This window comes from Coffea arabica, chromosome 4e, assembly GCF_036785885.1.
Source record: "Coffea arabica cultivar ET-39 chromosome 4e, Coffea Arabica ET-39 HiFi, whole genome shotgun sequence".
Lineage (NCBI taxonomy): Eukaryota > Viridiplantae > Streptophyta > Magnoliopsida > Gentianales > Rubiaceae > Coffea > Coffea arabica.
This window is the reverse complement of record NC_092317.1, coordinates 16,869,638-16,881,627: the sequence shown is the minus strand read 5'-3', so window position 1 is coordinate 16,881,627 and position 11,990 is coordinate 16,869,638. Positions and strand designations below refer to the sequence as shown.

The 11,990-nt window shown below is 34.8% G+C and overlaps 2 protein-coding genes across 4 annotated transcripts; one reads left to right on the top strand and one right to left on the bottom strand.

The window, feature by feature from the left end:
• Nucleotides 1-295: 295 nt before the first annotated feature.
• Nucleotides 296-1,988, top strand: LOC113742930 (protein JINGUBANG-like). Its single transcript, XM_027270959.2, has one exon. The coding sequence runs from the start codon at nucleotides 734-736 to the stop codon at nucleotides 1,952-1,954; it is 1,221 nt and encodes a 406-aa protein (XP_027126760.1). The 5' UTR covers nucleotides 296-733; the 3' UTR covers nucleotides 1,955-1,988.
• Nucleotides 1,989-4,124: 2,136 nt separating this feature from the next.
• Nucleotides 4,125-9,281, bottom strand: LOC113742933 (uncharacterized). Of its 3 annotated transcripts, none has more exons than XM_072047737.1 (7): nucleotides 8,758-9,278; nucleotides 8,494-8,603; nucleotides 7,344-7,422; nucleotides 7,121-7,188; nucleotides 5,944-6,010; nucleotides 5,587-5,673; nucleotides 4,125-4,796 (listed from the first exon to the last, which is right to left on the bottom strand). In XM_072047737.1, exons 1-7 carry the CDS (start codon nucleotides 9,197-9,199, stop codon nucleotides 4,792-4,794), a joined length of 858 nt encoding a protein of 285 aa, XP_071903838.1. In that variant the 5' UTR covers nucleotides 9,200-9,278; the 3' UTR covers nucleotides 4,125-4,791. The 3 variants fall into 3 exon arrangements, 2 of the variants coding, with proteins under 2 accessions (XP_071903838.1, XP_071903837.1); XR_011813675.1 differs by lacking the exon at nucleotides 4,125-4,796 and adding an exon at nucleotides 6,856-6,999 and having other exon boundaries at nucleotides 5,603-5,673; nucleotides 8,758-9,281; XM_072047736.1 differs by lacking the exon at nucleotides 4,125-4,796 and having other exon boundaries at nucleotides 5,352-5,673; nucleotides 8,758-9,276.
• Between the last annotated feature and the right edge of the window lie 2,709 nt (nucleotides 9,282-11,990).

The following is an 11,990-nucleotide window of genomic DNA, read 5'->3' as shown; positions in this document are numbered from 1 at the left end:
TAAGTAATGGTGATAGCAAGCAAAGCAAGGATGAATGACATAAAGACAGTGAACCATTTTTTTTCCTTTTTATTCTAAGATTTCTGAGTAATCTTTTAGGCCTAGAATGTTACTTGAACAATGAAAATAGAGGAGGTAGGTGTAATTTTTAGAACATGAGGAGAGCTTCCTATCATTGTCAAAAACCTCAGGGGAGGTATGTGCAATTATCCCTATTTTAGTTGCTCTCAGTGTCATAAAGCTTAAATTTGCTATGGCCACAAAGGATTAAGTTCTCCCCAATCACAGAATTGTCGACCAAAAGTGCATTCCAATGGAAAAACTTACCAATCACAGGAGCAGGGGAAAAAAATTTTGTTTTTCTTCTTGATTAGATATTCAACCTGTTCCAACCTTCTAAATATGATAATGACCTTTAGGCTCTCTCTCTCTCTCTGAAAGAAACTAAAAGGGTTTTGATCTGGTCCATCAAACAACTAATTAGGGCCAAACTTTCACGTAATTATGATGGCAAACCGTCCCTCCCTAGAATTCTTGCCTGGAGCATCATTGCTCTTTACATTAGGTTGGTGAAAAGACTATTGCCAAATCCTTTGTCCATCTTTTTTGTTTTCAGAAGGCAGAGACTACTTAAGTGACCCTGTTAGTGTTGTTTCTGCTATCTTTACACATCAAATAGTGAGTCTGAGTCTGTGTGTGTGTGTGTGTGTGTGTTTGTGTGCTGGTGAATAGAATGGTGCAGTATCATCAAACTTGTAACTCAAGCAATAATTTGCTTTCACACCATGGAAGCTTTGGCCAGGAGGAGCCAACTTCCCTGCAAACCCAGCCCAGCCTCCGGTCAATTCCTTCTCTTACATCTGAACTCCAGCTCCAGCAGCACCAGTTTCCAACTGCCCACCACCAGTGCATCGCTACTCTAACGGGTCAGAGCTCCTATACATCCTCACTTTTTCTGGCAGGAAAGTTCCTTCTTACAGGATCTTCTGACAAAGAAATACGTCTATGGAGGCGGAACGATCTAAAGCCTCTTAATAAAAAATTAACTGGCAACGTGGTAACTGCTGGACAGGGAGCAGTAAAGTCCCTAGTAGTTTCAGCTGATAAACTGTTTAGTGCTCATCAAGATCACAAAATCCGAGTTTGGAAAATCGACAGTGATAAAGCAGAAAAGAAGAAGCTCACACATCTAGCCACCCTGCCAAAGTTAAGTGATCGTGTTCTCAACTGTCTTAACCCTAAGAACCATGTTCAAGTCCGACGACACAAGAAATGCATATGGGTACAGCATGTTGACACAGTCTCAGCACTAGCCTTGTCAACTGATGAGTCCCATCTCTACTCGGTTTCTTGGGATCGAACACTCAAGATTTGGCGGACGACAGATTTCAAATGCTTGGAATCAGTAGCAAATGCACATGATGATGCAATCAATGCAGTGGCATTATCAACTCATGGGCACGTTTATACTGGATCAGCAGACAAGAAAATCAAAGTATGGAGAAAAGGCTTGGGACAAAAGAAGCATTCTCTAGTTGCTACTCTGGAAAGGCATAAATCTGGGGTGAATGCATTGGCGCTAAGTGCAGATGGGTCTGTGTTGTATTCTGGTGCCTGTGACAGGTCTGTATTGGTTTGGGAAAAGGATGATGGCAGTTGGATGTTGGCAGTGGGTGCTCTAAAGGGTCACACAAAGTCCATCCTATGCTTGGCTGTAGTGTCAAATTTGGTCTGCAGTGGTTCAGCAGATAAAACAGTAAGAATTTGGACAGGGGTTGAAAGAAGCTACTCTTGCTTGGCAGTTTTGGAAGGTCACACAGGCCCAGTAAAGTGCTTGACTATGGCAAAAGATCATAGCAATACATCGGATGCAGCTTCTTCATTTCTCCTTTACAGTAGCAGTCTAGACTGTGATACCAAAATCTGGCAGATATTAACAGTTTACTCAGTATAAATTGCTAAATGGCTCAGGAATCTTGTGCACAAAATCAAGATACGCATATGTCACGTTCTTTATTTCTTGTTGTGGTCTTTAGTTTTAACGTCTAAGTTTCTGCTACCTCTACCAATTAAAAATCAACACAATCAATTCATAGTGAGTATATATTAGAAGTTACTATTACTAAATTTTGGAATTTTTTTTCTGTAATTCATTACTTCCATATTTATAACAAATATCAATAAACATAATGATTTCTTACATTCTTATTCTTTTCATTTTTCGTTAACAGTTAATTCTCTTCCTTTTTACATTAATTTGTATCATCTTTTTTTTTTTTGGATAATCTATCGAGGATGTTCATTCTCCAATTTGTAAAATTGAAGGAATTATATATTTTTTTCTTATAATTAATCATTATAATTTATAAAATTCTAATTAATTTCCATTCATTCTCCAGCGTACAAAAAAAAGGAAAATATATATTCTATTTCCTTCTAATTAGAAGATTCAAAATCAGTTACCTGTTTTTTAGAATCATAATCACAAGCTGCTTATGTAGACATTTTTTTGTTCTTTTTCCTTTGAAGGATTTTTTATTATTAATTTCTTTTCTGTACATTCTTTCAAAAAGTAATCAAATCTTGATATACTCTCTAATATATTTACTTTCTCACACAACACTTTATCGCCATCAAGGTAAGATTTGTCGAGAACTAATTAGTGTATTGTACAGGAGTAACTATATTTTATCGTTTAGTTTCAATGTTTGTCTTGTATTTGTCATGTTTGGATTGCATTTTTCTGGATTTTTTGTAGAAAAATTACTATAACGATTTGATATAGGTGAGGTAAAAATGTGATTGGAAAATGTATTCACGGAAAACGTAGTATTTTAAATTTTATTTATTATTTTACTTCTTTTGTATCCATGTTCATGTATAAAAAAAATCTTGAAGATTAAAAAAAAAAAAAAAAAAACATCTTGGGTCAATAACTAGTTCTTTTGAGAAGCATTGAACTTTCAAAAAAAAGAATGTACCATAAAAATAAAAAGAAGAAAGAAGCAGGAAAACTATAGACTTAGGCCTATAAAAAAATATAGATATTTTTTTCTTAGACTTAGCAGGACAACTATAGACTTAGCCACAATATATTTTTCAACAAAAAATCCAAAAAATAGCAATCCAAACAAGACCTTAAGCTTCTTTATCTACTTTTATGCTACACATACAGATGAACATAGATAAATATCCATGTATACAGGTATGCATACATGTGTTTCTCTATGGACGTACAGATGGAAGCCAGTTTGGCGTGAGCATGCACATATTCAGAAAGGGAGGGGAATAGTTGGTTTGGCTGGGGGAGCTAGAGATAGACTGTTGAATTGAAGTTAATCAACAAGTTCACAAAAACTTTTGCTTGCACTGCTATAGTGAGGCACTTCTTATGTCAGGGAGGAAAGAGAATGAGGAGATAAGTGGCAGTGACGTCTCCACTCTTCGTTATTTTCATCCAGGAAAAGTCGGGGTCTTAATTATGCCAATCAATAAAATCTAGGAATACAAAGAGACAAGGACCATCAAAGCCACATGGCAAAGCATCAGAGTGGATGTGTCAAAGGAGCAATTTAATTATGCCAATCAATAAAATCTAGAAATATAAGGAGACAAGGACCATCAAAGTTACATGGGCAAGCATCAGAGTGAATGTGTCAACGGAGCATTCGTCTAGATTATAAAGAAAGTAATGTACTAGCATAAGCATGTGCTCATCCAAACACACATACAAAAACGCATATATACGTGTATCACACTGATTTTGGACCTGTGATAGCCCATTTTTCTTGGTTATTTAAGCTTTATGTTTCTGTCTTAACCAAATTTTTATAGAGTTGGGAGGACAAAGGTAGTTTATCTGAGAAAATATGGAGCGAAGTTTCATATCCTTAATTGACTATATCACAAAATGTACTTAATTATTTAATGGGATGAGGAAAGTCTTTTGGGGAACAGCACAAGCAATTTAGTGGAATAGAAATGGGCTACTAAATGAAATACTGTAAGTGATGACTGATTTCTGATGAAGGCTTCACATTCAAAACCATCCTAAGTGATTGCCTCAAATTGAATATAAGAAATTGCTAAGCCAAAGATTGTAATTCATTTCTAAATTTTTATATCTGATAACGAATATTGTCCAACGCAAATATCTCCAACTTAAATATCTAAAGAACCTCAACTTTGACCCTTTTTTAACCGATTCCAAGTGGGAAACGTGTTAGGCAAATGATAGTTTTCTCCATCAAGAGATAACTTTGTTTCAGGGCGTCACCTCATATTAAAGAGTTGAAATGAGGTCTGGTGGCCAAAAAGTCCACAGGATAGATCAAGATATTGTTGAATATAACCAGAAAATGAGGTTTATATGACTGCCCCACCCTAGAGAAACTTCTACCCTAACCTAAGATTGCATCATGCACTGCCACAGCAAATAAGGAACATTAGCGTCAGCAAATATATCAATTACAGAGTTCTCTGAAGCTTTACATAGGCCATAAAGCATATTTTCCTGTTAGCACTTCTACATTAAATAGATATATATGTCTACATTGAAGACCTCCTGATACTCTGATAGTGTCTAGTGTGCTATATACTAGAAACTCGAAAACCCGTTGGACGAAAACTGAAAGGAAAAAACTTAAGTTTTCTTATGCTAATGAAAAGTTCTAGGGCATATTAATTCCTTTGTCAGTCCTTCCTCCCATTCCTTTTGGCATAATAAACAAATGATGATATGTTGTCTACAGAACTTTTTTCTTTCGCCTTTTACAAAGGAATATCTTCTGCTCAGCCTACACCAATTGCTGGAGAGGTTCAGTCTATTTAAAAAAAAATCAACTAAAAAAAAACTCGTACACTTCTATCTGATATAGTATGCTATCATGCATATTCTGTGGCATACTCCTCATCTATAATTTGAGAGGATATCTATGAGGCATGTTGATTTTCGCTTTTATGAAGGAGCTATAGGTATCCATAAACCAGGTGTTGTAAACATCCTCTAAATATTACATATAAAATGAGTTCTACAGTATTGGTTGTCTAGGAATTACAAAATTAGTTATGTTGAAGAATAGAAAAGGAAATGTGAAGTTAAAATATCTGAAAAATATTGTTTGCCAATTGTGTGATCATCAGTGCGCATGTATGTACAGTAATCTAGTCATATGTACCAAAACCTCAATTCAACCTCCCAAGTTCCGCTTGCAAAAAAAGAATAAACATATTTCATCTTTCATAAAAGCTTCATTGTAAACAAGAAAAGGGATAAAGCATATATTATATCTTTTCTTTCCTTCAAATCTAGGCAAAGAAAGTACATCAAGGGACATGACGAGAGAGGAAGGTTGGGGTAAAAAAAAGAACATATATCAGAGTCCACTCATCTGAGCAATTCATTTTTTCCCCCTTCAGGGATAAGTAACATAGAAAACAAATTGCATAACTAGTACAAAGAGTATTTTCCTTTTGCTCTCCCCATATGTACAATGAATCTCAATTCTAACTGACAAAAAATTAATTGTACAAGTAGAAGAACAAAGAGGACTAATCATACTTAAAGAGGTAACTTGGTTGGGGTACCTGGATCACGTGGGTATTTTTTGGGTGTGGTGCCATCTTTTAGACAAATGATTGCAGTTCTGTGTCCATACTTGCTTTTCGATTCCACTAAGTTCAAAGGGAAAAGTACACAAATATATTAATTAAACAAATACGTAAAAAGTAAAACAACATAAGTGTACCATAAAACTTGTTTTCTATGCCAGTCAACCCGAGGGGATAACATCTACAACCAATTATTCCAGTTAGCAAATTCCTATAAAATGGACTAATAAATGGCTGTATAAGGATTTACTATCAAAAGATTGTGTAATCAAATTTTTAAGCCAAGAAAAAATGCAAGAAATGTATTACAGAAACTGCAAATGGGCAGCATACCATTGCATGTTTGCAATACTGAAGCACCCAGCAAATTAACAGCTCTCTTTGCACTTTTGACTTCCTCCTGTCAAAGGATTTTGAAATCAAAATCTCCAAATGCTTAAACAAACTTTTCTTTCGAGGAAGCTTATATGAATTGCTATATAAGAAAAAATGCTAGTTGCAATCTAAAATGAAGCATGTAAATTAGTATAATCTTTAATTATATACTGTGGAGCCAAATCATTACCTTAGGCACTTACAAATAAGCATAATTCAATTCATACTCAACATTGTGTTGTGTAGGCTTGTAATCTTACAAGTTGATTCACAGAAAAAACCTCTTTGATTGCACTCTAAGGACTGTACAAAATCTTCAGCAAAATTTTCGTTTTCTTCGGCATTTGGGGGTGGATGAAGGGAGGGGGGGGGGGAAGTAAGAATTATATTCTATTTATTCTGATAGGTAAAGTTTGGAATGGTTCCTCTCCTTACCAACTGCAATTCAAAATTCTATTTTTTACTCAAATGTCCAAAACTTAGGGCAGCAGCTAAAATCTCATTGAGACGGGCAGCATTTCTTAGTAAACAAAAGTAACAGGCCATGCAAGACTAGTTTTTGCGCAAAGATATTCAGAGGAAAATTATTTTTGGTAGCAAGCAAGATCCCTTTCATGTGATCGTATTAGAATTTTCATCAAACATAACTTGCAGCCTATTAAACAAAAAAAAAAAAAAGTGTCCTGTTTTAAATATTTTCATTTCCCTGTCAAGGGATATATGCTAATCAATTACATTATACTAACTGATGTTTCGATCTGAAGCAACTTAAACAATAAAACCACTGGTTTTATCTGCTATTAGACAAAGTAATCAAACAGCCTGTTACATGGTACTTATATCTGCAGCAAGCAGGACGACTGTACTTACCCTTCAAACAACTCAAAAACTACAGAATTCCACTAGTCTAAGCCCCAAATTTATCCACAGATGTAATCGCTGCTACCAAATGTTCTGACCAATACCACAAAAGACTGCTGTTAAAGTACTTGTCCTATCTAGAATTGGAAAAGCCTGCAGAAAAGCTTATGTTGCATCACTGATCTTCAGTAATTAGGGTCTTCAAAGGAAAAGGAAGCCATGCATTTCTCACAGAAGTAGAAGAAAAATTTTAAAGGGATTGGTAAATGCAAACCTGAGGGTTATGGCCCTTTGCTGCTACAAACAATCCACCCACACGTACTAGAGGAAGACAATACTCAGCTGAAAGATTCAAAAAGATCCTTGAAGAACAATATAGTACTCATAGATACACTAAAGGAATACAAATAATTAAAAAAATATATGAATGCACATGGAGACGCATATAAACATACAGGATATGACCTTATTTTATGTCCTTATCCAGTTGCATTTACCTAAAACTCTCATTTCTGCAACTGCTCTGGCTACAGCAACGTCAAACGCCTCTCTGAACCCAGGATTGTGTCCCAGGTTCTATCATACACAAAGTTCAGGAAAATGAATTTATTAAAAATATAAATTTGACTACAGCAAAAGAATTGCAGAAAGGATTAAAAAACGAAAAACTTCATTCTCTGATCAGGAACAGTCAATTACACTGGGAAAGAACGTGTTCCCGTCACACAGAGAAATAGAATATAGTATAAGGAAAATGAACATGAGAATCCAGCATACCGAGGAGAAGTTCTGACAAATTGATTGAAGTACCACTTATTATAGATATACTGAGATGTAAAATGGATTGTGAAGCTCATTAAGGAGACTAGCTATCCTAGGTTTGGTTATAATTCTTACACATGTAGAACAACAGAAAGCATGAGCCCTATAAGAGCAGAACTCACCCCCAGCCAACTTCAAATGACAATATAGGGAAACTCTTACAGTAGAAGTTTATAAAAGAACTTATCTATGGACTACGACAAATTAAGCTCATAGATGCAGCACTGCCAAATAGACCAATACCTCCTTGATTCGTTCAACTGAAGGCACTAGAAAGAGGTGTTCTATGATAAAGAAAGTAGATATGAACTAGGGATAAAAGAATTTTGAAATTTTAATGACATTTTCATACTTTTTACATTGTGATTGAATGTTTGGTGTGGCTCCATTTTTTTTTTTTTAAATAAAAACACAGTAAGAGGGCACCCAACGGAGAACCACAGAGGCTACATAATGGGATGGGGTTAAGAATGCAGGGCAGGGGATGTGGGTGCTGGTACAATTTTTAGGTGGCTGGCCCCACCCCTGCCCCATTACCATCCCTACTTTCAAGGATTTGCATTGGGAGATCAGAATCCTGGTTAAGAAATCACGAAACAGAACATAGGCGCAAAAAAGGGAAAGAAAAGAACGAGATGCAAGCTAAAGAAAGGGAATTGAAGTTAAATGACTAGAACTTAAGTCATGTCATCAATCATTAATGAAGAATACCAAGAGAAAAAGATCAAGATCTATCAGCCCAATCCAATTAGAATTTCAGTGTTGAGACAAGTATTGCAGCATTATCAAACCACATGCCAAGCCAGCAATTTTCAAAGCCATTACCTCAGCTCTTTCTCTTATAACTTGCACATTTGACAGACCGGTGACGCCAACCGCATGCTCCAAGAAAACACAACGCTTATTCATAGACTCCAAAAGGGTAACTTTCCAGCCTTCACATAAGCAAGAACCAACATTCATCAGTGTTTCATTTCAATTCCAACCAACTATACATCATGGTGATCCTTTATCAACAATGTTCATCAAACAAAACTCTAATTTCTTGAATCATCAACAGTCCAACTAGGGAAAAAAACTATAATATACCAGGGCAAGCAATAGCAAGAATTATTCCTGGAAGGCCCGCCCCGCTACCGACGTCAATAAGATTCAGGTTTTCGCAAGAAGTCCCACAACGGGAGAGATAAGAGGTCTTTATAGGCTCTAAAATGGCCAGTGAATCCTCCACATGCCTTTCCATTAACTCATTTTGCCCTCTAACAGCAGTGAGGTTCATCTTCTGGTTCCATTCGAGGAGGGAGTGGATGTAGAGATGGACTTGTTGTTGTTGCTTCTGAGTTAAGGCCTGGAAATGGGATTTGGGCAGGGCTGGAGTGGTGAATATGGACTGCGGTTTTCCACTGGGGCTGAATTTGAATGTGGAGGGACTTGGGTTTGGACTTGGATTTGAAGCTGGAAGGTGTTTGACGAAAGTCCCCAAAGAAAAAGGAGACTTGACGGTTGATACTCTGCTTCGCCAAAGCAGCATTTTGGCGCGCTAACTTGCTCTGGGCTCTCAGAACTTGACTAGTTACTTTGTTATTTTTTTAGTTATTTTTTTAGTAAAATGGATAATGCGTAAAAAGCGTTCAATAAACATACAACTCGCAACATGTACAGCAAGATCTCTGTAAATTAATATTTGATAAATCGATTGTCTCCATTAAATAATAATTTTTGCTATTCTGGGGAGCTAAAGTTATAATTTCAATAAAATAATAAGATAATAATTTTTTTCAAAAACATTACCTAATCTTTTGACCCCCATTCATATCATTAATTAATAATTTAATAAAATTACATATAATATTTTCTTTAAATATGAGTCTATTATTATTCATATACATAATATTGTTAATTTGATTCATTATATGCATTTAATAAAATGGAAATAATATCTATTATTTAGTATTCCAAATTTTTTTTGACATCTTGATAATAAAAAAATGACGTCTATTATGTATGTACATTAAAAACATTAATAATAGAATTAAATTATATTTGCAAATCAAGTAAATATGAATTAGTTTATATTTTTTAGACTTTTAGCCTCCTTTTGTTAATAGAATAATTCATACTTTTAGAAAATAAAAAAAAACCTTAATTGACTAAATGAGTGTTTCTTTGAATTGTAAGCGTACTTGATACGATTAATTAATACCAAAAATTTTAATGTGTGTAAACCTCATCGATAGGGAAAAAAAACCCATCGTGGAAAAAATATTTACAGTGACTTTGTTTATAAGATTTTGAAGGCTTATGTAGTAAACTTAGATCCGACCCGTATACCCGACGGGTTTTGACTTTAGAATTCCGAAACAGGGTCCGGGTTACATCCAGATCTAAAGGGTTCAAATTTAAATATTTCAAATTAAATCCAAAATCAATCACAAATCCAATCTCTAAACTTAAACAAATCAAATTACAAAACTAAATTACAAATAATTCGCAATAGTCAATCCAAAACTAACCACAAATTAATCTACAAAGTTATTACAATATTGTTAATTTTGTAAAAGAATATATTTAAAAATATTTATATTTTATAATTATTAATATATTATTTGGATCCAAATCGAATACGAGTCGAAATCCTATATTCCGTATCCGACCCATTTTGTTAGAGTAAACGGGTCCAAATTCAAGTCCGAATATCGAATGTTTCAACCCAAACCTGAAATTTTATTGGATTCGGGTCGGTCGGGTCTGAACCCGACCCATTGATACCCCCACCAGCGTGAGGCACGGGAATTGGTATATGAGTAAGAATTAACATTTTCTTTTAACAACTTGGCTACGAATATTTGCTTTGTGGTTTTATAAGCATGTAATGGAGTGGCATCGCAGTAATTTAGGAGAAGGTCTTGAAGCTGTGCACCTTTGATAATAAGTGACAAAGGAGGTCAAGCGAACTACTTGCAGTGTCTATGGAAATGCAAAGCTTGTTGATTAGAATAGTTCTAATTAAACCCTTGCGTACATTTTTTATTGAATCCTTTTAGGGATATCAAATTATTGAGAGTAAATGGTGCAAAATATCATCAAACCGTTATATCTTTTATCGATTTTCTTCACTTTAACTTTTTTCTTAACCGAAAATGTCACTTAATTTTTTTCTTAGACAAAAATGTCACTCAACTATTAAAAATGCAACTTCTTGGTCATTCTATTAAATTTAAGCGTCAAATGCTATTGAAAAATCACATGCATGATATGCGCAAAGAGTTCCATGGATAAAATAGTCGAAGTTTTAAAAAAAATCGTGCACAGAAATGGTCGACTTCATCATCTTTCTTATTTAGGTATAGTATTAGCTTCTTCTAACTACTAGTTTTCCTCCTGTGGAACAACAAAAATCTTAAAAGTACGAGCAATCTCCAGTATCAATTCCTCATGGTGGCTTAGGTGATATCCATACAGAACATAAGAGCAATGGGCTTACACTAGGCATGGACTTCTCTTAAGATCAAGATTATATTATCTCTTTAGGTAAAGATTTCGGTATATCATTAGGTTTCGTGCAAATGGCCCAATTTTGGGAGTGAAGGCCTTTCTTTTGAAATTAGATTTCGGTTAGGGACTTCTATGTGGTTTGATTAAAGTTCTTGATCCTTTAATATAACTAATTTTGGCCCCAAGAACATTGTTCTTTCTTCCAAAATTGACTCTAAAAGAAGATTTGGATATTTTTACTCTTCAATGATTACTTGTGCAAGTCACCTATGTGACTTTCCTACGGCCTTAATGCACAAACTTAACAGAATGACTAATAAATTATGTTTAAAGAGTTGAAGGACATATTTGGCTAAGAAAAAAGTAAAGTGATATTTTTAGCTTAGAAAAAGTTAAGTGATATTTTTGGGTGAAAAAAAGTTAAGTGATAAAAAGCGATAAAAGGTAACGGTTTGATGACATTTTGCTCCATTTGCTCAATTATTAGATTTTAGTTAATTTTATACTTTTTAGGAATAATTTTCAAGCTAACTTTTTTGCGACTTGTTTTCCTTATCATTTTTATTCCTCATTCCATTTTAACCTTTTATCTTCTTCCTTTTGCTTTTACCATTGTCATTTGCAAGTCTCTGCCATTGGCCAGTATCAACAACCGATTCCCCATGATCTAACCTGAATACATGCCCAAATATCATGTTGGTGGATGTTGGCACACAAAATCTACAGAAGTAAAATTCCTTTTGCTCTTTGCCGTCAAATTCTCAATTACATGAAACCTCATGGGATGAAGTGAATATTTTTAAATGTTAGGGAGATTGTGTAGCAAT